This window comes from Somniosus microcephalus, chromosome 9, assembly GCF_052327205.1.
Source record: "Somniosus microcephalus isolate GS21.2 chromosome 9, FLI_Smic_1.0, whole genome shotgun sequence".
NCBI classification, from domain to species: domain Eukaryota; kingdom Metazoa; phylum Chordata; class Chondrichthyes; order Squaliformes; family Somniosidae; genus Somniosus; species Somniosus microcephalus.
Genome location: NC_140995.1, coordinates 202,869,675 through 202,893,932, shown reverse-complemented (window position 1 = coordinate 202,893,932; position 24,258 = coordinate 202,869,675). Strand labels below are relative to the sequence as shown.

At 41.6% G+C, this 24,258-nt stretch overlaps 1 protein-coding gene across 4 annotated transcripts in view; it reads right to left on the bottom strand.

Annotated features, from left to right (window-relative positions):
- afg1lb (AFG1 like ATPase b) overlaps positions 1-24,258 on the bottom strand; it is a 182,198-nt gene that overhangs the window by 80,471 nt on the left and 77,469 nt on the right. For all 4 annotated transcript variants that reach the window (XM_085997773.1, XM_085997775.1, XM_085997772.1 and 1 more), the window contains one exon: positions 18,019-18,101. In XM_085997773.1, the coding sequence (XP_085853899.1) occupies positions 18,019-18,101 (83 nt within the window). The remainder of the gene's footprint in view (positions 1-18,018; positions 18,102-24,258) is intronic.

Below are 24,258 nucleotides of genomic sequence, written 5' to 3'. Positions count from 1 at the left end.
TGCTACCAGTCTAGTGTCTTTTAAAGGTTTAGCTTGCTTTTATTGCTCTATTGCCTCTATTGATAAAGCCAGGGATCCCATAAGATTTTTGAACAACCCATCTACAAAGATCTGTGTACGTACACCCCCAGGTCTTTCTGTTTCGGCACCCCCTTTAAAATTGTACACTTCTCTGCATTAATTTTCATCTGCCATGTGTCTGCCCATTTTACCAGTCTGTCTATGTCCTCCTGAAGTTTGTTACTACCCTCCTCGTTGTTTACTACATTTCCAATTTTCATGTGATCTGCAAACTTTAAAATTATGCCCTGTATACCAAAGTCCAGGTTATTAATATATATCAAAAAGAGTAGTGGTCCTAATACCAACCCCTGAGGAACACCACTGTATACTTCCCACCAGTCCGAATAAAAAATCGTTTCACACTACTCTTAAAATTCGTTCGCAAGATGTGGGCGTCGCTGGTAAGGCCGGCTTTATTGCCCATCCTAATTGCCCTGGAGAAGGCCGCCTTCTTGAACCGCTGCAATGTTCCCTCTAATTTATTTTGCTGCTGCGCGACCCCTTTAAAAGGCTGTGCGGGCCATACGCGGCTTTTGCATTGAAAAGTCGGCAAGCCGGCTGCGCGGGTTCCCTGGAGCGCTGCGCAGCTTAAAGGGAACGTTGGCGAAGGTACTCCCACAGTGCTGTTAGGTAGGCAGTTCCAGGATTTTGACGCAGTGACGATGAAGGAACGGAGATATATTTCCAAGTCAGGATGGTGTGTGACTTGGAGGGGAACTTGCAGGTGGTGGTGTTCCTCTGCGCCTGCTGCCCTTGTCCTTCTAGGTGGAAGAGGTCACGGGTTTGGGAGCAAGAAGCCTTGCCGAGTTGCTGCAGTGCATCTTGTAGATGGTGCACACTACAGCTACTGATGGCCCACAGCACTTCATGGATGCCCAGTTTTGAGCTGCTAGATCTGTTCTGAATCTATCCCATTTAGGACGATGGGGCGGTAATTGGCCGATTATAGCTGTACTGGAACAGCTTGGCTAGAGGCGCGGCATTGGTCACTCCTACCAATACTGACATGTATATATGCATCTGTGACAGGTAGATTGAGCACGAGGTCAAGTAGGTGGAAACTGCGGAGGCTCTGGTCACAATCTTCCAATCCTCCTTCGATATAGGCAAGGCGGCAGAGGACTGGAAGACTGCAAATGTTACACCCCTGTTCAAAAAAGGAGATATAATTCTGGCAATTATTGGCCAGTCAGCTTCATCAGTGGTGGGGAAACTTTTAGAGGCAATAATTTGGGACAAAATTAATTGACATTTGGAAAAGTGTGGGCTAATAAATGAGAGTCAGCATGGATTTGTTAAAACCGAATCGTGTTTGACTAACTTGATTGAGTTCTTTAATGAAGTAACAGAGATGGTTGATGAGGGTAGTGCGGTTGATGTTGTGTATATAGACTTTCAAAATGCATTTCATAAAGTACCACATACTAGACTTGTGGGTATGGTAGCATAGTGGCTACGTTACTGGATTAGGAATCCAGTCGGCCTGGACTAATAATCCCGAGAGGAGTTCAAATTCCACCAGACTTCATTCCCCAGAACTAGATCCAGCACGGTTTCCTTCCTCATTGGGCTGGAAACACACTGATCAAGAAAGTTCTCTTGTACACATTTCAGGAATTCCTCCTCTTGCCCTTTACACTGTTACGATCCCAGTCTATATTAGAATAACTGAAGTTCCCCATTATCCATACTCTATAATTGTTGCATCTTTTATAATTTGCCTGCAAATTTGCTCCTCTATCTCCTTGTCACTATTTGGTGGGATAGCAAAATACTGCAGATGCTGGAAATCCGAAATAACAACAGAAAATGCTGGAAAAACTCAGGTCAGGCAACATCCGTGGAGAGAAATTTGAGTTGACGTTTCGGGTCGAAACCCTTCTTCAAAACTGGAAAGAAAAGAAAATAGATCGAAGGCAAGGCTGCGATCGAACAAAAGAGACAATAAAAGGTATTCGAAGCCAGACGAGATGGTAATAGGCCCGTGGAGACAAAAGGCCTAGAGTATACACCAAGTATCGTAATAGTTCCTCTATTGGTCCTTAATTCTAAACAAATAGATTCTTTGACCTCTCAACTACATCATCCATTTACAGTGCTATAATAGTTTCTTTGATCAATACCAGCTCCTTTCATTTTTATCCCTTCCCCAGCTTTCCTGAATAACTTGTAGCCAGTCTCTGTTATTGCCACCATAATAAACCATAATCATCATACAGTAAACAAGTGTGACTTGTGGAATGCTTCTTGTGATCAGAGCTCATGAGAGTGCAATGACATATGTCAACTGCCATCAACAATATAGAGCAAAAAATATACTCACCCAAAACCACACAATTTAAAAAGTACAGATGTCTTAAGTTGGGGGTGATTTCAAGGCTTTATTAACATCCCGGGGTTCTTCCAAGTATTCACTATTTGCTAACTTTATCCAAATCAAATCTCAGTACAGTATCTTTTTACAAACCTATTTCTTGTGTGTGTAAAATTAAAGAAAAATTATTTTAAATGGTTATTCGCCTATAATGACCGTTTAGTAAAATAATCATACAATGGTTACAGCACAAAAGGAGGCCATTCAGCCCATGCCATCTCACTTCAGCTAGTCCCACTCCCCCACCATTTCTCCGTAGCCCTGCAATTTTTTTTCCTTCAGGTACTTATCCAATTCCCTTCTGAAAGCCACGATTGAATCTGCCTCCACCACCCTCTCGGGCGGTGCGTTCCAGATCCTAACCACTCACTGCGTAAAAAAGTTTTTCCTGATGTCGCCTTTGGTTCTTCTGCCAATTACCTTAAAACTGTGTCCTCTAGTTCTCGACCCTTCCACCAATGGGAACAGTTTCACTCTCTCTACTCTGTCCAGACCCCTCATGATTTTGAACATCTCCATCAAATCTCCTCTCAACCTTCTCTGGGCTAAGGAGAACAATCCCAGCTTCTCCAGTCTATCCACATAACTGAAGTCCCTCATCCCTGGAAGCATTCTTGTAAATCTTTTCTGCACCCTCCCCAAGGCCTTCACATCCTTCCTAAAGTGCAGTGCCCAGAATTGGACACAATCCAGTTGAGGTTGAAGCAGTGTTTTATAAAGGATTACCATAACTTCCTTGCTTTTATAGTCTAGGCCTCTATTTATGAAGCCCAGGATCCTGTATGCTTTTTTAACTGCTTTCTCAACCTGTCCTGCCACCTTCAACGATTTGTGCACATATACCCCCAGGTCTCTCTGTTCATACACCCTCCTTTAGAATTGTATCCTTTCGTTTATATTGCCTCTCATCGTTCTTCCTACCAAAATGTATCACTTTTCTGTGTTAAATTTCATCTGCCACATGTCCGCTCATTCCACCAACCTGTCTGAAATTGGCCTTAGTCCAATTAAGTATTTTTACTAGATTGCTCCCTGCTCTTTTTCATAGCTAATCTAAACCTTATGATACTGTGATCACTGTTCCCTAAATGATGCCCTACTGACACTTGCTCCACTTGACCCACCTCGTTCCCCAGAACCAGCTCCAGCAATGCCTCCTTCCTCATTGGGCCGGAAACGTACTGATCAAGAAAGTTCTTTTGAACACTTCAGAAATTCTTCCCCCTTTCTGCCCTTTATACTATTACTATCCCAATCTATATTAGGATAGTTGAAGTCCCTCATTATCAATATTCTATAGTTCTTGCACCTCTCCGTAATTTCCCTGCAAATTTGCTCCTCTGTATCCGTCCCACTAGTTGGTGGCCTATAGAATTCACCTAGTAGTGTTTGAATTATTCTTCAACTTTACACACAAAGTGAACACCCTATAATCTATTCAACAGGAACAACCAGGTAAACATTTTTAAATACTTAAATACAATGTTTTCCTTCATTGCAACTAATTTTATGATTTATTAGTTTAGAGTTTTTACAATATTTTGAAGTGTTTTCACAGAATAAATACAAAGCCCTTCTAAGGACGGGGGAAAAAAGCACAATTTAATCTTTAGACTGCCAGCAGATCCCAGGAATTCCCAGATCCATAGGCCAGTTAATTTTTTAGCTCATATAATGTAGTTTCCCTACATTATAAACAATGAAACACGTTGGGACATTCTGAGTTCATGAAAGGCGTTATATTAATACAAGTTCTTTCACAGTCACAGAAGGAAGGGAGGCGATTATTGCAAGGGGGATGGAATATAAAAGTAAGGAAGTCTTGCGACAACTGTACAAGGCCCTGCTCCCGTCCGGTAAGAGATACTGAAGCATACGGTCTCGTACCAACAGGTTTCGAAACAGCTTCTACCCCCAGGCCATAAGACTCATGAACGATTAATTTATTATTATTTATTACTGTTGTTTTATTTATTATTACTGTCTTTCTATTAGTATTTTTATCATTGTTATGCCGTATTTATTCCAATGTTGGGAGGACTCGTAAAAATCAACATTTCATTGTGCAGTACACACGTCTGCTGCATATATGACAAATAAAAAAATTGAATTGAATTGAGACCACATCTGGAGTACTGCGTGCAGTTTTGGTTTCCTTATTTAAGGAGGGTTATACTTGCATTGGAGGCAGTTCAGAGAAGGTTCACTAGGTTGATTCCCGAGATGAAGGGGTTGTCTTATGAGGAAAGGTTGAGCCTATACTCATTGGAGTTTAGAAGAATGAGAGGTGATCTTATTGAAACATATCAGATTCTGAGGGGGCTTGACAGGGTAGATGCTGATAGGATGTTTCCCCTCGTGGAGGTATCTAGAACTGGGGGCATAGTTTCAGAATAAGAGGTCGCCCATTTAAAACGGAGATGAGGAGAAATGTCTTCTCTCAGAGGGTCGTGAATCTTTGGAATTCTCTACCAGAGAGAGCTGTGGAGGCGGAGTCATTGAATATATTCAAGGCGGAGATAGACAGATATTTGAACTACAGGGGAGTCAAGGGTTATGGGGAGCGGGCGGGAAAGTGGAGTTGAGGCCAAGATCAGATCAGCCATGATCTTATTGAATGGCAGAGCAGGCTCGAGGGGCCAAATGGCCTACTCCTGTTCCTATTTCTTATGTTCTTATGAAGAAGTGAGGTGTACAGAATATTTCTCATGATTTGAGAGCATTGATGAACAGATAAACATAGTAAAGTTTTAAAAAGTTACAGCAACTTCTATTTAATGGATGGGAGAATCACACTTAAGTGATACTAGTTATATTGCCATTTGTGCATTGGAATTGACAAAATGAAACATGGCTTTTAAGAGCAATAGCTCCTTTCTGTTTAGCATTTAGTCTCAATGAAAATAATGAGACAACATTTGTATATACAGCAAACTGTTTCCTTCATGGTGCTTGCATTTAAGTGGTGTAGTTTATATACCATTTTTCTTTGAAACAGATGTCAAAATTACAGACTTTTTTTTGTAAACGGTCATGAATTTTAAATTGCTTTATTTCCTTTGTAATTAAAGAAGCAGACGGTGACTCTTGATCCCACGTTTGAAGTGGCTCATTTCAACAACTGAGTGACTGATAGGAAATTGTTCATGGTGTTTGAATATTCACAGATACAACGTGTTATTTTCCTGCCGACTGGATTGTGGGAATTGAGTTGAGCTTCACATTTGAATAATAGACATTATTCATATTTTATTATGCAACACTTGTTCATTGCATGTTTGAAATACATCTTCATTAAGTTGCTCTTTAAATCAGTTTTGAAAAAGAATTTAAAGGATTAAAAGATGAGTTTGCCTCACGTCTGATGATTTCTGTTGCTTTAGCCAACAGAAAGCTCACTTTCAAATCGCTAAGACCATGTATTAGTCTTTGTCTTCTCTTACTTCTTTTAGTATCCATTTAACTATTGAATTCATTTTACGAGTAGCCATAAAACTATTTTTCAAAATGACAAAGACTATTATATTCCTATAGAAAAAATGCTTACAAAAGGGTAACTGACCCATTATGAACATTTCTCGATATATGTATTTTTATGTTTCAATCAAACCATATTCAGCAAATCTTTCAGCTTCATATTTCACTTTTATCAGCAAATAAATATATTAGGGTGTTTCAGCCACTAAAACTGGATCCACGTTTCGTACCAGTCATTCCGAAATCATTTGACAGCATAACACAAAACTACGTAAAAGTCAGTAAATAGGTTACAAAAAAAAGTTACTCTGAAACATGGTCAGAACATGCAAGTGTAGGAAAGAGTGAGTCAGCAGTGTTTACAGGAGTGGCTCCACAGCCAAATGTACGATTCACACTAACAGTACATGTGTCACACATCTGTTGTCCACTTGTCAACTGGTTCAACTTTCTGCCACTGTTTTACTTCTACTGTTGGCACTTCTGGTTCTGAAGTATGTGGTGCTAGAATTCACAGATTTCTGTGCTATCCAATCTTTGGTTAAATTTTCTAGTTTCTGAATGAATGTCGCCTTCTTTAAATCTTCACTTAAGATTATTCCTGAAATATTTTCACCGACCACCTCCTGTTATTTTTCTTGGTCATCATGCAACTAGAATACAGCTTTGGGAAGTATCTGGCCCACTACAACTACGCCTGTACAACAATGAATTTGATGCCATCAATGTAGGTGTGTTGCAGCAGTTTGGTACTCATCACTCTATCCTACACTGAATTTTCTTAAAAGGTCACATATGCCTTTAGTGTCGTCTTTCCAGCTGCTTCACATGTCAACAGCAAAAAATACAGGGTTCACAGCTATATTAAGGAATAATGAGCACAAGTGCATGGTACACTCAAAGGTTCTTGTTAAGTCTGTGTGTTATAGTGAGAATTACTACACAGACCACAAGAGTAAATTTTAACAGGTTTTTACTAGTCGAAGGTCAGGGCGGAACTGCCCAATAAATCCTTACACAGCACTTATATACCGGTGTGGTCACCACCGGTATTACAGTATACAGCAGCCAAGATAAAGTAGTGCAACCCTTAAAATAGTTCTCTTAAAGGTGGAACGGTTACATACACTACAATCCTCCCTTTTTAGCTTAACAGTATATATTCCCCATTAAACATAACATCATAACATATATACACAACTTCATGTAAAAACAGTTCACAGATTCAGTCTCTGAGGAGGCCTCCTGACTCGGTCCGGATAACGCCTCGGTGGTGTAGTAGTTTTCAGTGGTGTAGTAGGTTCTTGTTGCTGGGGTGACTCATCTAATAGTCCTTCACTGGACTTAACAGCTTGAACTTTCGTAACTTCAGAACCAGCATTGCTGACTTCTAAAGGCTCGAGTACCTTGGGAAGTTTTTCTACTTCCAGACTGATTTGGCTCAGTTCGGAGGGACCACCTGCGTGACCTGGTAGGGGTGATAATGGTTCAGATGAGTCATCATCGTCTGCTTCTTCTCTATTGTCTTCTATTTCCTCCATCACTTCAGCTTTTGCCTCTGCCACCAATTCCCTGAGTGGCTTATTACTGCTGACACTGCTCACAAAAGGGTGCTCTTTCTTCTTAGCTTTCAACTGATCGATGAATTTGACATATTCCCTTTCTTGCTCAGCTTTGATTCGTTTGGCCTCATCGCGCAGACGGTTTGTGTGTTCCTGTTCCATTTTCTCAATCAGCTGCTTCTGCTGTCTTTCCAGATTCTCCCACTCTGTGTCAAAGAACTTTTTCTTTGCATTCATCTCTTGCTCAAAACGGCGAATCATTTGTTCGAATTGCTGTTGTAGTTTGAAATTGAGTTGAGTTCGAGCCCGGTGTTCCTCAGAAATGTGCATGTCTGTAGACTGGACAGACTCAGAATTCTCTGTCAAACTATGTTGTTGTTGTTCAGTGGAATTCTGTTCTGATACTTTGTTCTCTTCTGAAGCATTTATGCACTCCTTCGTTTTTCCATCATTAGTCTGCAAGTCCATTTTAGACTTGTCTTTTGCACATGGGCTGGTCTTACCATCATCAGTTCCAGAGTCTGAGCTGATTGTCTTCACCGAGTTCTCACTCTCTGCTTTGTCACTGCTACTGCTGCATATGCCCTCATCCAATATTCTGGACAATCGTTCAGGTTTGACATCTTTTTTTTTTCCGGAATCTCCCGTTATTGCTTTTAGGGAGTGCCAGTCCATATTTATTTTCCTGATCCACTCCCGTCCCAGAAGTGGTGGACCTCCCTCAGGTAGTACATATAAGTCCATTCCTTGGTGTTCTTTGCCCTTGTGTATCACCTTGACTTTTATCTTTCCGATGGGGTATACTTTTTGCCCCGTGTATGTCTGCAACACTATCTCCGTATCCCGTAGGGGAATATGTGTGAATAACCTTTTGTAATCTTGCTTATTCATGACCGTCAACGCCGATCCGGTGTCCAATTCCATCTTCACTTGGACTCCTGCTATCTGCAGTGTGACCCAGATAGTTTGTCGGTCAGCTTCCTTACTCACATTGTGAATTCTCAGACTACCCAGTTCCTTGCTGTTGGAGTCTGAATCCGAATTCTGTTCATCCGAACTCTTCTCAGCCACCTTGTGTACCTTTCTGCACTTTTCCTGCGGTGACTTTTTGTTGCTGGTCTTCTTTCCTGACCGGCATACTTTAGCTATGTGACCAAGCTTGCCACATTTTCTACATTCCTGGTTTTTAAACCAGCATTGGTTCTGATCGTGTGTTGTCTTTCCACAACGATAACATTTCGTTGTACCCAAAGCCATTTGATCTACGCTGAGTACCGCTGCCTTCAGCTGCATTTCCGCAGTGCCTCTCGCTGCGGCTTCGTGCGATGCTGCAATAGTCACAGCCTTATCAAGTGTAAGATCATTCTCTTCAAGCAACCGCTTTTGTGTTCCTTCTTTCGACAATCCACACACGAATTTGTCTCTCAGTGCCTCTGTCAGTCTTTCCCCAAACTGACAGTATTTCGCTAGCTTACGCAGTTCAATTAAATACTCCGCGTTGCTTTCCTCTTTCAGTTGCGTTCTCGCATAAAATTTAAATCGTTCCGCTAACATCAGCGGTGTGGGGTTCAAATGATTCTTCAGGACAGCAACAATATTAGCGAAAGTCTGATCCGCCGGTTTAGCTGGTGATAGAAGATGCTTCAATAGCCCGTATGTCTTCGCACCCATTGAGTTTAGTAAGGTTAGTGCTTTATCTTCATTTGATATTTTATTTGCCTTACAATATATCTCTATGCGTTCTACATACGTGGCCCAATCTTCAACATCGGGATCGAAATCGTTGATGTTACCGCGCTTAGGCATCCTCGCAATCTTCTTGAGAAACAAAAGGAAATTTTTCTTTTATTTTTTTTTCCAAAATGGCGGTTTCCCGCGCTTGCCTTTCTCCCCCGCTGGCTGTAATGGCGATTGCCGTATTGCTGCGTTCGCCCTCCCCAGCGGTTTTCAAATCGTGCCTCCCAGCCCCTCTTGCAGTCCGGTCCTTTCCCCCGGCTGCGGCTGAGTTCTCCGCGTTTTAAAAAAAAAAAAATTCTCCCGCGCCTTACGCTGACCCGGTCGCTGCGCCTCGCGGCCTCGGTAGCTGCCCGGCCTTTTTCACCGGTCACGGTCGAGCTCTCTCTCGACGCTGTTGCGTCTCCCAGCCCGCTTGTAGCCCGGTCTCTCACACCGGCTGCGTTTGCATTCACCGCGGCTTCCGTGCCTTACGCTGCCCCAGTCTCAGCGCCTCTGGCCCCGACTTCTGTCCGGCTCTTTTCCCCGGCCATGGTCGAGTTCTCCGCCCTTATATCCTCTGTTTTTCCCTCCCCTACTTCACAGCCAACGTGGCCGACTTGCTGCTCGTCGCTGATCGGCTTTGTAGTGTCCGTGTGTAGATAAAGACACTGAAGACAGGAGTTGGTTCATTGGTATTTACTAAGCAAGTCTGGGGGGGGGGGGGGGGGGTTTCTAAAGGATATACACAATACACAGGCTTATATAGCCCAAGTGGCAATTACCGGCATTACGCACACCTGGGGCTCTTAAAGGCACATACACCACAATTCCTCCCCTTCTAGCTAACTAGTACATCATATTTTGAGTAATTATTAATTACATGTTATATGCAAAATAATATACATTGCTGTATTAATTAATTATAAGTTAGTCTCTCAGGAGGCTTCCTGACTCGGTCCGGATAACGCCTCGGGGGTGTAGTAGTTTCTGGTGGTGTAGTAGGTTCTTCTGGCAAGGCTGATTCGGCTTGAAGGCCAGTGTCGGGTTCATCGGGCTCCAGTATCACCGGATCGGAGGTAGATATGGGTATCTCTACTTCATCGTTAGATGTATAGAGTGGTGGTGCAGGTTGTCCCTTTTCGGATGACTTGATGATTTGGTCAGCATGGCGCCTTATTATGCTGTCTCCGATGTCCACGGTATACATCAGTGGTCCTAATCGTGTGCAGATAGTTCCAGGCTGCCATTTCTCGGTACGGTAGTCCCGGGCCAAAACCGGTTGGCCTATCTGGAAGGCCCTAGTTGGCCTTTCATTCATGCCCTGAAACTGCCGGTTCTCCACGTCCCTTCGGATGTTGGGCTTGACCAAATCCAGCCGGCATCTTAGGTTTCTATTGTAGAACATCATGGCGGGAGTTTGGTTAGTAACCATATGCGTTGCATTCCTATATGCAAATAAGAAGTTATCCACCTTGTGCTGAAGTTTTATGTCTTCATTACCCATGGCCTTGATGGCCTTCTTGAAGGTCTGGACAAACCTTTCAGCCAATCCATTGGTGGCGGGATGGTATGGGGCGGACGTGTAGTGCTTTACCCCATTGTTCTTTAAGAACTTTCTGAATTCTTCGGACACAAATTGCGGTCCATTATCAGAACATATCTGCTCCGGCAGCCCATTCCTATCTTAATACTGTGATGGTTTTTTCCGTGGTGGTGGAGGACATCTTTATTACCTCCGGCCACTTGGAGCGTGCATCAACTGCGATTAAGAACATCAAGTCCATAAATGGACCAGCAAAGTCGATGTGCACCCTTTGCCAGGGAGATGAGGGCCACTCCCATGGATGTAGAGGGGCCTGTGGCGGAGCATTTTGGACCTTCTGGCATCCTAGGCAGCTCTTGGTCATGTCTTCGATGTCTCCATCGATACCTGGCCATCATACAAACGCCCTAGCTAGGTTCTTCATTTTCACTCCACCCAGATGCTCCTCGTGAAGCTCCTTTAGCACTTTATCCTGGAGTTTGGGTGGAATCACCACTCTGGATCCACACATCAAGGTTCCTCGGCACACTGACAGCTGTTCTCTTCTTTGCGAGAATGCTGGCAACAGTGGTTCGCCATGTGTTGGCCATCCCTTCACTGTTAAATCGTAGACCCGTGAGAGAGTAGGGTCATTTCTTGTCTCCCTTTCAATGGCAGAATTTGTCACCGGTAGACATTCCACTATGGTAGAGTGGAATATCTCTACTGGGTCTACTGTAGGTGCCTCTTCTATCGTTGGCAACGGTAGGCGTGATAAACCGTCAGCATTCCCATGCTGTTTTGACCCTTTGTATTCAATGTTGTATTGGTGTGCCCCTAGAAAAAGGGACCACCTCTGTAGTCTTTGTGCCGTCATAATGGGGACACCTTTTTTAGGGTTGAATATGGAGATGAGGGGTTGATGGTCAGTCAGCAAGGTAAATTTTTGTCCGTGTAGGTAATGGTTGAATTTCTTCACTCCCCATACCAGGCTGAGTGCTTCCCTGTCTATCTGGGCATAGTTACGTTCAGCTGAGTTCAATGAGCGTGACGCAAAAGCTATCGGCCGTTCCGAGCCATCAGGGAATCTATGGGACAATACCGCTCCTATGCCGTAAGGGGATGCATCGCACGCCAGTCTGATTGGTAGTGATGGGTTGTAATGAGCCAAAATTTTCTCGGATGTGATTAAGTCTTTACATTTATGGAAGGCACGTTTACAGTCTTCGTTCCATTTCCAAATCACTCCTGTCTGTAGAAGATCATTAAGAGGGTGTAGAATAGTTGATAAGTTCGGTAAAAATTTATGATAGTAATTTATTAATCCCAGGAATGACCTTAATTGTGAAACATTTTCAGGTGCTGGGGCTTTTATAACTGCTTCAATTTTTTCAGGTGACTTATGCAACCCTTCCTTATTAATTATGTGGCCACAATATGATATCTGATTTTGGAAAAATTCGCACTTGGGGCGATTTGCTCGTAGGCCCCGTTCTTTCAGCCTAGTGAGCACCTGCTCCAAATTGGCAAGGTGCTCGTTGTCGTTTTCTCCTGTTATAAGGATGTCGTCTAGGTAGCATTGAGTCCCCGGAATCCCTTGCAGGACTTGCTCCATAGCTCTTTGCCAGATAGCTGGAGCTGATGCTATTCCAAAAACCAGTCGATTGTACTGGTACAGGCCTTTGTGTGTGTTTATTGTGAGATACTTTTTAGAGGTCTCCTCAACCTCCATCTGTAGATATGCCTGTGCCAAGTCAATTTTTGTGAAACGTTTCCCTCCGGATAGTGAGGCGAAAATATCTTCTATCCTCGGAAGAGGATACTGTACCGTGTGAAGGACCGGGTTTACAGTCACCTTAAAGTCCCCACAGATGCGAATTTTTTTCTGTTCCTCAGAGTTATTTTGCAATGTTTTTTTCATGACTGGAACGATGGGTGTTGCCCATTCGCTCCAATCTATTTTGGATAATACGCCTGCCTTTTCCAAATTCTTCAGCTCTGCCTCGACTGCCGGACGTATTGCGTATGGCACCGGTCTTGCCTTAAAAAATTTTGGAATTGCTGTATCTTCCACTTTTATTGAGGCGGTGATGCCTTTCAAGGTTCCTAGTTTCTCTTGAAACACTTCTTTGGCGTTGGCCAAGATGTCTTTTAATCGTTCAGGTATGATGTCATCATTGTTTTTTTCCTTACTGGTCACCGTCAGTGCCTGAATGGAGTGCCAGTCTAAACGTATCTTCCTTATCCATTCACGTCCCAACAACGGTGGACCACCATCTTGTAGAATGTATAAATACAACTTTTGTATTTCTTTGCCGTTGTATACCACAGGCACCCTTATTTTTCCTTTGGGGTAGACTTTCTGCCCCGTATATGTTTTTAAGATAATGGATGTGTCTTTTAGAGGTATATGCGAAAATAGCCTCTCGTAATCTCGTCGATTTATTACGGTTAGAGCTGATCCTGTATCTAGCTCCATTTTAACTGGGGACCCTGCTATTGTGAGGGTAACCCAAATGGTTTGGTAATCCTCTTTGGCAAGTACATTATGTAATTTGAGACAGCTTAGTCTCTTGTTTCCGGAGTCGCTATCGCTATTCTGGTCTTCGGAGATATTGTCCGTCATCATTTGTACCTTCCTGTACTTTTCTTTATTGATTTTTTGTTTTCTGTCAGTGGATTTATTTTGTCCAGATTGGCATACCCGTGCAATGTGTCCCATCTTACCACATTGCCTGCATGCTTTGCCCTTGAACCAGCAGTCCCTCTGGTTATGGGTGGATCTGCCGCAGCGATAACATCTTCCGAACTCCTGTGTCATTTTATGGGTGCCGAAGTCCTGTGTCTCTTGTTGTATCTCTGCAGCTCCTTTTGCTGCTGCTTCGTATGATACAGCCATACTGAAAGCTTTGTCCAATGTTAAATCTTTTTCAGAAAGCAGTCTTTTTTGTGTTCCTTCACTTAAGAGACCGCAAACAAATTTGTCTCGAAGATAATCCGATAGTCCTGCTCCGAATTGGCAGTACTTTGATAGCTTTCTTAATTCGGTTAGGTAATCAGCGTTACTTTCATTCTTGTGTTGATTTCTCTTGAAGAACTTGAATCGTTCCGCTATCAGCAGCGATGTTGGGTTTAAATGCTCCTGCAGGGTATCAACAATTTCTTTAAAAGTCTTGTCCTTTGGTTTGGCTGGAGTGATTAAATTTCGTAACAGCCCGTATGTCTTCGCGCCCATTAAGTTCAGAAGTACTGAAGCTTTTTTTTCATCTGTTATTCCATTTGCAGTGCAATAAACCTCTACTCTTTCCACGTATGTGGTCCAATCTTCTATTTCGCCATCAAAAGCCTCAATATTACCAGATTTAGGCATTTCAGAAAAGATATGGCACTTCCCGCACTTTTTTTCTCTCTCTGTAGCAACGATATGGCGCTTCCCGCGCTTTCCCGCCGCTGCTACCGATAACAATGCTGTTTTACTGTGGTTTCCGTTTATTCACTGTTGGAGACTCGTTCCCGACGGAGGTCTAAACGCTGACCTGCTTGCTGCGCCGGCCGTCTCTCGAGTGCACCCTCCCAGTCCGTTATTGCTTGCCTCCGATTTCGCTGCCTGTCTCAGCTGTAGAGCCCGCCGCTGGAGCTCCAGCCTGACGCCCAGGAAGGATTAGCGCAGTACCTGTCACCAGCTTGGCCAGCTGGTGAAACCACAGTTTCTCTTACTTCCTTGAGTCTTCTGGACGCTGGAGGAATCGATGTCCTTGAGGTGCTGCCGAATTGCAGGTAAGTCCGTTTCCACCTCGTCGCCACTGTAGTGTCCGTGTGCAGATAAAGACACTGAAGACAGGAGTTGGTTCATAGGTATTTACTAAGCAAGTCTAGGGGGGGGGGGGGTTTCTAAAGGATATACACAATACACAGGCTTATATAGCCCAAGTGGCAATTACAGGCATTACGCACACCTGGGGCTCTTAAAGGCACATACACCATAATTGCTCTTAAAGGCACATACACCACAGGCTTACCCACCACCGTGATAGAACGGATGATCACTGCCTGTTGCTGATGGAAGGCTTCGTGTCAGAATTCTTCCTTTGCTCTGCAGACCCGAGTCTTTTCTCAGCAGAATGATGAGGGCGGATGCCTCTTCTCGACGCCCGTTAAGCTGCCTTGGATGTATCTCTGCCGCAGGGTAAGATCGTACTCGTCGCCACTGTTAAGTCTGTGTGTTATAGTGAGAATTACTACACAGACCACAAGAGTAAATTTTAACAGGTTTTTACTAGTCGAAGGTCAGGGCGGAACTGCCCAATAAATCCTTACACAGCACTTATATACCGGTGTGGTCACCACCGGTATTACAGTATACAGCAGCCAAGATAAAGTAGTGCAACCCTTAAAATAGTTCTCTTAAAGGTGGAACGGTTACATACACTACAGTTCTCTATAGCTTCAGATGGTTCCTATACACAATGATATAGGTGGCTGTATTCCGCATTTGTCTTTTTCAGTTCCCGGTACAACTGCAAATTGCAAATAAGGATGCTGCCTAAGTACTTAAAACTATCCAAGGCATTTAGTTTTGTGCTCTCAGTATGATATTAGGCTCAACGTGCCAGGTCAACATAAAAGCATAAAACATAGGAGCAGGAGTAGGCCATTTGGCCCTTCGAGCCTGCTCCGCCATTCAATAAGATCATGGCGGATCTTCTACCTCATCTCCACTTTCCTGAACTATCTCCATATCCCTTGATTCCCTTAATATTCTATCGATCTCTGTCTTGAATATACTCAATGACTGAGCCTCCTCAGCGCTCTGGGGTAAAGAATGCCAAAGATTCACCAGAGTGAAGAAATTGCTCCTCATCTCAGTCGTAAATGGCCGACCCCTTATTCTGAGACTGTGACCCCTGGCTCTAGACTCCCCAGCCAGGGGAAATATCCTCCCTGCATCTACCCTGTCAAGCTCTAAGAATTTTGTATGTTTCAATGAGATCACCTCTCATTCTTCTGAACTCTAGAGGATATAGGCCTAGTCTACTCAATCTCTGCTCATAGGACAATCCCCCCATCCCAGGAACCTTCGTTGCACTCTCTCTCTATAGCAAGTGTATCCTTCCAGAGGCGAGAGTGCTACCCACTGAGCCACACCTGACACCTACATAATACAAGGTTGACACAGCAAACCAATAAATAAAATGTTGTAGATCTTCTTCAGAATGGGTGAGTATAGCAAATAAAAGTTCAAAAATGGCAAGTTATCTTATCTTAGTTTTGGCCCTTAGTTTGCCGACATTGAAAATGTTACCATCTGCTGTATGTAGATGTCTTTGTTCAAATTTGTTGTAGCACAGACAAGCATAGCTGCTAACAGAAATCCTAAAATGACTTGCAGGCTTGCTTCACACTATTTGTTTTGATGAATGCACCACAGCATACAAATTACAAAAAATGAGGAAGCCATTTGTGCTGTTAGACCTGTGTTGGCGCCAGCTCTAGCTCTTCAACTGAAGCTACCTATACGAATTACATTTTCTTGCCCTTTCCCCACATTCATTTACATTTTTGCTTTTCAAATACTTATGCAATTCCTTTCTAAGAGATGATTTAGTGTCTATCTTAAGAGTAAACCATTCCATTTTCTGATAACTCTTGTAAAAATTCTTACAGCCTCCCATTTCATTCTTCCAGTAATAATGCTTAGTCTATGTCCCCTTATTACCAGTTCACCAATCAATGGAAATAATCTTACACTATTTATCCTCTCAAAATGTTGAAATCTTTCATTAGATTTCCCTTTTAACTTCTGTGTTCCAGTGGGAAAAACATTTTTGAGCCTTTCTTCATAACTATAACCACTCTCGCCTGATATTTCTCGAGTGATTTTTCAATGTACTCTTTCCATGACTCTAATGTCAATTCCTATAATTGGATACATGCAATATGTCAACTGTAGCTTAGTCAATGTCTTGTATAAATTTAATGTAATTTATTTGATTTTATATTCAATGGCCCTTTGTAATAAAAGCCAGAATCCTAAAATGGACAAATGCACTCCCAACTTTAACGATCTATGTACTTGAACCCATAAAAATCTCTCCATTCCTCCGCTTTTAAGAATCGTACCATTTAAGGCAATTGTCCTTTCACTATTCTTTTTCTCAAATTTAATACTTCACATTCCTTTGCATTGAACTACATTGCCATTTATCTGCCCATTCCATGAACTTACCTATGTCCTCAGTTTGCCATGCTCCTTAAGTGGTATCAGAGAACTTCAACATCATTCTTCTTGTGCCCATGTCCAAACTATATTACAAAATGAGAGATTCCAGCACAGATCCCCAGGGTACACCATTCACTGCATTCTACCAATTGGGAAACAAAACATCCATTTACCCATACTGTTTGCTTTCTGCCCCATAGCCATCTCTTTATCCATGCATCTACATTCTCTTCAGTACCACGCCTCTTCGTCTCAGATGCTACCTGATCAAACATCTATTACCATCATCAATTACAGCACTCGTCAAGCTATCGTGGAATTGCAATATTACGTTAATCGTATAGGAACGGCAAATTGGCTCAGTCCTTTTCTGCTGTGTCAAAGACCTTCACGACACCCAGGAACATGAAGTATAAGATCTGGTGTCATTCCAGACACCACCTCTGCATTCGTTGGGCAGTGAAGTTCAAGCTGAAGGCAAATAGGATCATTTTGAACGCTCGGGTCATGCAATTCAGTGATGGGAAGATTGCAGAAAAAGTACAGCTTATGAATGGCAGGGGACAAGCCCACTTATAGAAACTGCTGTGAATCTGTTGAGAGTGAAACAGTTCTGCAAACACTCAAGATTACAGATTCACAGTTATTATTTGGTCACTCCAGCTAGGCTGACCATACAAGTGGAAATCATGTGGGCAGCTTCAGTGTTGGATAGAAAAATGAGAGAGAATACAGCGGAACCCCACACTCCAATTAAACCCTTTCCTGATTATCCACCAGAATTTTCATAGGACTCAGCCTTGCACCACATTTCAATACTCCATGATGCTTCTTTTTATTGTATTTCACTTCATAGTTTGGGCAAATAAAATGACATTTTACCTCTGTTAGCTATATTGCGATCGTCTCCATTGGTGTTCTAAGGTATTCACAGTACCAGAAGTTGAAGACTTAATTATCTGCCAATTTTCATCATCAATGCCAAGAAATAAGTGGGAGGGTCTTTGGCATTCTGGTGGATAATCACCATCCACTATTACCACTTTTCCATACAATAGACTATCTTAACTATTTTTAAGCTTACAGATAGTAACGCTTCCCTGCTCCAGGAAGGGCTGTTTTCCTGTAGTCAACTCCAGAATTCAGTTGGATGGAGTCGCAATACTTCTGCAAAAAAAAAGAAAAACCAACTCAACTAAACAAAAACGATGGAGTTGAACTTCTGCCAGCCAAGGAAAAATATTTGATAGAAGTTTCAGATGTAGTATTAACCTTTTCTAACTATCACAATACAACATTAATTGTACAAAATGTGCTCTGTAGTATGTACAACAACACCATTTACATCATTGGGGTAGTCCTGCTGCCAATGTGCTAAGACATCTCAGACAGCCACAGGTAAGATTGGAAATGGCACATGCTTCACCTGATTAAACTGGATCAAGGATCACCCATCTCTGTGGAAGCATGTACCAAAACATATTTGTATTTTTTGTATTTTTTGTACAGGGGAAAAAGAAAAAAAGCAATTAATACAATGAAAATGCTGACAAATTTGAACTGCATTAGCAAAGGGGTCACCATGATCCACTGCAAATGACCAACTCATTCCAATAAATTTGTTTCATCCTGCCGTAATTTATCACAACACATGGCTGCTCCCCTCTATCCATCTCAATTTTTTATTTCTGTTGTAATGCCTTATTGATGCTACAATTTAACCAACTGGCACAAGAGGATGGACGGAGCTTTAGAACTCTCCATGTTCTGTAAATAAAGCTCAGTTATCATCACCCAACAGGACGTGCTGCAACTGCCCAGCTAAAAATGTCATCAAGTTCAAATGATGTCAAGTCCAAATTATAGCTTGCGAGCCTTCTGAAGAAAAGTTCAATGTTTTTAGAACTGGTTGTAAGAAAAATTATGCTGCTTTTCTTAAAAGATTTAGCATGGTACTGGCTTCTTTAATTCTGTCACGGTAGATAAGGATGAAAAACTGGCTTCACTCATAGAAGTCATATCAAAACTTTAACCAATTGTTACAGATTTGAGTTGGTTTGTCTGTGGCTGATGCCTGAAGGAAAAACCAATTTACATTAAATATAAGTATGAACAGCTTAAAAGGGTTTGTTCAAATATGTGTTTGATTGGCAACTTAAAAAAAATGAACAGGCAGTTATTTAAATCTGCTGGGTTCCGGTCACTTCTTTTTAAAGTGATTTATCAACCTTCTAAGTTCAAATCTGAAAGTCTGCCTGAGCCTTCAAAGAGAGATAGTTATGCCAGATAGCTTCCATAGATGTTGAGAAAAGCAAAAGAATTACTACGAGAATATTAGTTAGAATACAATTTAGCACAGCGGTTGCAAATTATTTATTATTTTCTGCTACACGAGGGACTAGCTAGTTCAATGACCTATGCAAAAATATATGTTGCATCACTGCTACTATTCACTTGTTCTTTTGCGGTTTAATAAATTTGTTTAGCAGTTAAATCGCAAGTCAAAAATGTAATGTTATTCTGTCTCTTTCCGAAGGCTTGATAGATTACATTGAGGGCACGTGATGAAACTGAAATAGTTCTCTATTCGATCCCTGGGCACGCCATTAATTCACCTAGATATCTGGGCAAGTGAAAGTATTTTCTCTGGGACATAAGGAGCTAGGGTTTACTTACGAGAGCAGTCTGAAGCAAAGGAGCCAAAAATAACTAAGTAAAAGGAGAAAATAAATCCCAAAAGTGTAACACTGGTCTCCCCATGTGACCCTTATCATTAAGCATCAAGTAGGAAAAACAGAAAACTTGAACAATGAAAATTCCTTACAACTGAATCTTAATTAAAACCCTAATTTTTTCCACAAAGAGGAAAAAATTGCTCTCGTCTTAAGTCTGCGTTAGATTGCCAATGAAATAAGCTACCGATTTTAATGATCTATTATCGTTTTCAAAAACAACATTTTGCTCGTGCATGATAAATCTTCGGTCTCAGCCTTGGCTCAGTAGTAGCTCTCACACCTCTGAGTTAGAAGACTGTGTGTTCAAGTCACACTTCAGAGGAGCACATAATCCAGGCTGACACTTCTGTGCAGTACTGAGGGAGCATTGTATGTTGGAGGTGCTGCCTTTCGGATGAGGCGTTAAACCGAGGCCCTGTCTGCTCTCTCAGAGAGACACAAAATTTCCCATGGCAGTATTTGAAGAAGAGCGAGGGAGTCTCCGAGCCAATATTTATCCCTCAACCAACATCACAAACAGATTATCTGGACATGTATCTCATGGCTGTTTGTAGGACCTTGCTGCGTGCAAATTGGCTGTTGTGCTTCCTTACATTACAACAGTAACTATACTTTAAAATTACTTCATTGGCTGCAAAGTGCTTTGGGATGTCCCGAGGGCGTGAAAGGCGCTATATTATTAATGCATGTTCTTTCCTTTTATAAATAAAACTGATTCATGTTAAGTCCAATTTCAATTTGGCAAGAAAAGCATCATGAAACGCTTTTGAGAACTCGTTTTTACCCACAGTAACAAATTGATCCAGGATGGATAGGAGTTGCTTGATGGAAACTGAAAAGCACTTCCTTTGGAGTGTGGAAACCAATAGTGACTTTCGAAAGCCTCTAGCAAAATTTGTTAGATGGTTAGGGGATAGGGTTGGCATCCAGACTCCAGCGTCATTAAGAGTCTTACAGTGGAACTATGATCAGAAATTTAGTCCCACAGAAATGTTTTTTTTTTTTTTTTTTAGGGGAAAACAGAACTTGGTCTGATCAGTGTTAATGTTAAGTGGTGTCAAGTAGTCAACATCACATGTGAATAATAAATTCAAAGGTAAGCGTTTGAACTGGATTTACTCATTTCTTCATATGGGGCATCGTCAATGGGAACAATATTTGGGAGTGTGTGGAAGCGCCTTTATCATTATCTTCCATTGTCAGGAAAGAAAATACATTCCCTATTATACCATCAATAAGCTGAGCAAGGATCAGCATGCTTACAGGGTGCTACTGCCAGCATTAAAGAGTTCAGCTGCATTCAATGCAGCCTGTTGAAGAATGCCGATTCCTGCTCAACACAATGATAACCAAATAAGAGTGTATCTACCAGATACATCATCATACTGGGCCTTTACCAGCCAAGAGACATGACATAATGGGTCTCTTCATGGCTGCACTTTTACTGACACAAACGGAATACATTTCCTCCAGGAAGAGGTATTCTTAACGAATTATCAATCTTCTTTCTGGTGAAGTGGGGGGGGGGGGGGAAAGAGAGAGAAAGGGGGTAATTTGCATGAAGTAGTTCCCCAAGAGTTTTTTCTTTGAAAGTTTGATTGAAATCCAATAAACTGTTTCTCAAATTAACAAAGTGGTACATCACTGTTCATAGATGTAGCTATGAACACCTTTACACCCAACACCCTGCACAGCCACTTGCAAAAGGAATCCAGTGCCTGATGGCAGGAAGTTCTTAATGAAGTTTATTTTAAAAGTTTATAAAAAGGATTTTCTAAGTTATTCATGTGACAAGCAACAGATGTACATACTGCAAAAATTAAAGTTCTATTTATACACAGGGATTAAGACGAAATTATATTTATAGATCGCTCAACTTGATCTGCTGTACTGCAGTATTATGGTTTTTAAAAGATACTGTGGTTTGATTCCCTTCTTTCATTTACACTCTCTCTCTATAATTGGAAATAATTGTCCTGAATTACTTTTATTCACCCTGTCAGGGTTCTTGACAGGCATTATAGTGATTTTCAATGATGTAATCTTTCATCTCTGATGTATCTTTGCAACCCATTGAGACTCGAAATCATGGAAGTTGCTGTGCTGCAATAGGACAAAAGGTTAGGCATACGTGCAAAGGCAATAAAGAGAACTAAGCTGCAGTTTGCATGACATGAATGAGGAACTTTCTGGTGATGTTATGAGCAATATAAAACAAGTTCTGAAAACTTCTGGCATGTATAACAAAACCTTTGCACCTTGCTGACCACTTGCAGCTTTCCAGGTTAGTGCATTAGATAGAATTCTCACCAGACTCCTTCATAACTATGAACATTTTTGAGCGATGTTTTTTGTTGTTGGTCCAATTGTAACAGTCATCAACAGAAATCAGGCCCATCTCGGGCTTCACTTAACTTCTTGTGGACCATGATTTCTGCGTCATGTCGGAGGTTTCCAACAGACCAAACTCGGGCAAATCATGCATCAGTGTCTAGCACCCGAAGTGACTGTAAAGAAGCCCCAGCTATTCTATTGCGAGGGTGTTAAAACTATGCAGGAAAGAAACACAGCATTCTCATAGGAAAAGATTTTCCAGTTTGTTTTTCGGGGTAGCAGGAAGGGGGACCCATTTAAAACTGGCAGTGTCATTTTCAACCAACCATTCTCAAGCTATCTAACATTAGCAGTCTGCCTAATGAGGAAAGGTTAGCCAAATTGCCAATTCAGAGCTCTTGTATACCAGTTGGGTATTTGGAGCTTAAGTATACCAAAATGCGATGACTGGCAGCCTAAGGGTTAACAATCGTAGCTGATGATAGTCAGTAATATACAGGAACGTTTCTGACCAGCAATGATTAATAATGATACCAAAGGTAATGCTGCAACAAGTTCCACCCTACTATACTATCAACCCTTATCCTAATCAGCCTTTAAAATTTAGGTTGTTAGAACTGATTCTTTGAATCATTCATAATTGCATGGTGAAGTGCTCAAAATGCTGCAGAATAAATGAAGATTGCCAAGTCAACTACTGGAACCCTGCATGAGACATGAATACATATAATCCCATTTAAGTGAGGCACTGCAATGCTTTGTCAGTACCACCGCGCTCTCTTTGTTTTGGGATACAAAATCCCCCCCACAGACAAGTTACAAGTTCCAGAAAACCATAATATGATGAGTTTGAGGTGGTTTCACTTTAATAAGTAGGCTGTGCAGTTTAGTTTTTTTTAAGATATTCTGCAGTATTCTATTAAGATTTCTCAAAGTCATGGAATTTTACAGCACAGAGGGAAGCCATTCAGCCCATCATGTCTGCACTGGTTCTCCGAAACTGCAATCCATTTAGTCTCATTCTCCTGCAATTTCCTCTTTTAAACTTTCTAAATCATTACTTTTCAAATATTTATCCATTTTCTTTGAAAAAACAATTTGAAATTCTGCTTCCAGCATGTTTTCCGACGAGGCATTCCACATCCTAACAATTCTCTTGGTTAAAACAAAAATCACCAAACCTCTCCCCTTTGATGATGATCTTAAATTTATGCCTTCTCGTAACCGATTCACTGACCAATTTTTCCCTATTCACTTCATCAAAGCTCAATACAGAACATCTCGTCAGATTTCCTTTCTATTAGATTTCCAGTTGTGACCAACATAAAGGAAATAAACAGTCCGCTAAAAAGTGTTGTTTTTAAATTATTACTCACTGTCTTGTTTTAATACTGGCGTACAACAGAGAAAGAAGGTTCCAGATCTAGTCACTTCAAAAATTAGCTACTTTACACTTCGTAAAATGGAAAGTTGCTGTATACATTTTCCCTCTAATTCTCCCCACATATTTCTGAGACTGTACTCCACTGTGAACTTCTAGTCAGTGACAACAGGCAAGATTCAACTGGAATGTTAATTTTAACTCCCCTAAAATAGAAGGCCTCGCTCATTAACTAATAAAGGCCAACACCTTGCATTTATATAGCACTCCTCACATGAAAAAATCAAGGTCAACAAGGTCAAAAGATGGGAATAGAGCAGCAAAACACATTAGAGGTGGGGGAGAGCAATTGAACGGGAAAAGGGAAATAATTTTTTGGAGGCTTTTTGATGTAGGTTGGGAGGGAGATAGTGAGGCAAAATATTTTTCTCAGACAAATTGCAAAGTTCAGGGAGACGGTGGCTGAAGGATCAGTCTCTGATGGTGGTGCAATACAAGCAGGAAACATGTTATAATCCAGAGTCAGAGGGGCAGCAGCTGAAAACTGGTCAAATATTGGCGAGTGAAGCTTAAAAGGGATTTGAAGATGAGGACAAGGATCTAGAAATTAATTTGCTGCAGCACAGGGAACCAGTGCAACTTATCAAGGATGGGTTTGCAGGACTTTTATCTGGGAGAGTTCTGAATTAGTTGAAGTTTGTGCAAAATGGAGAAAGGGATGCTGGGTAGGAAATCAACAACAACTTGTATTTATATAGCGCCTTTAACGTAGTAAAACGTCCCAAGGCGCTTCACAGGAGTGATATAAAACAAAATTTTGACACCAAGCCATATAAAGAGAAATTAGGGCAGATGACCAAAAGCTTGGTGAAAG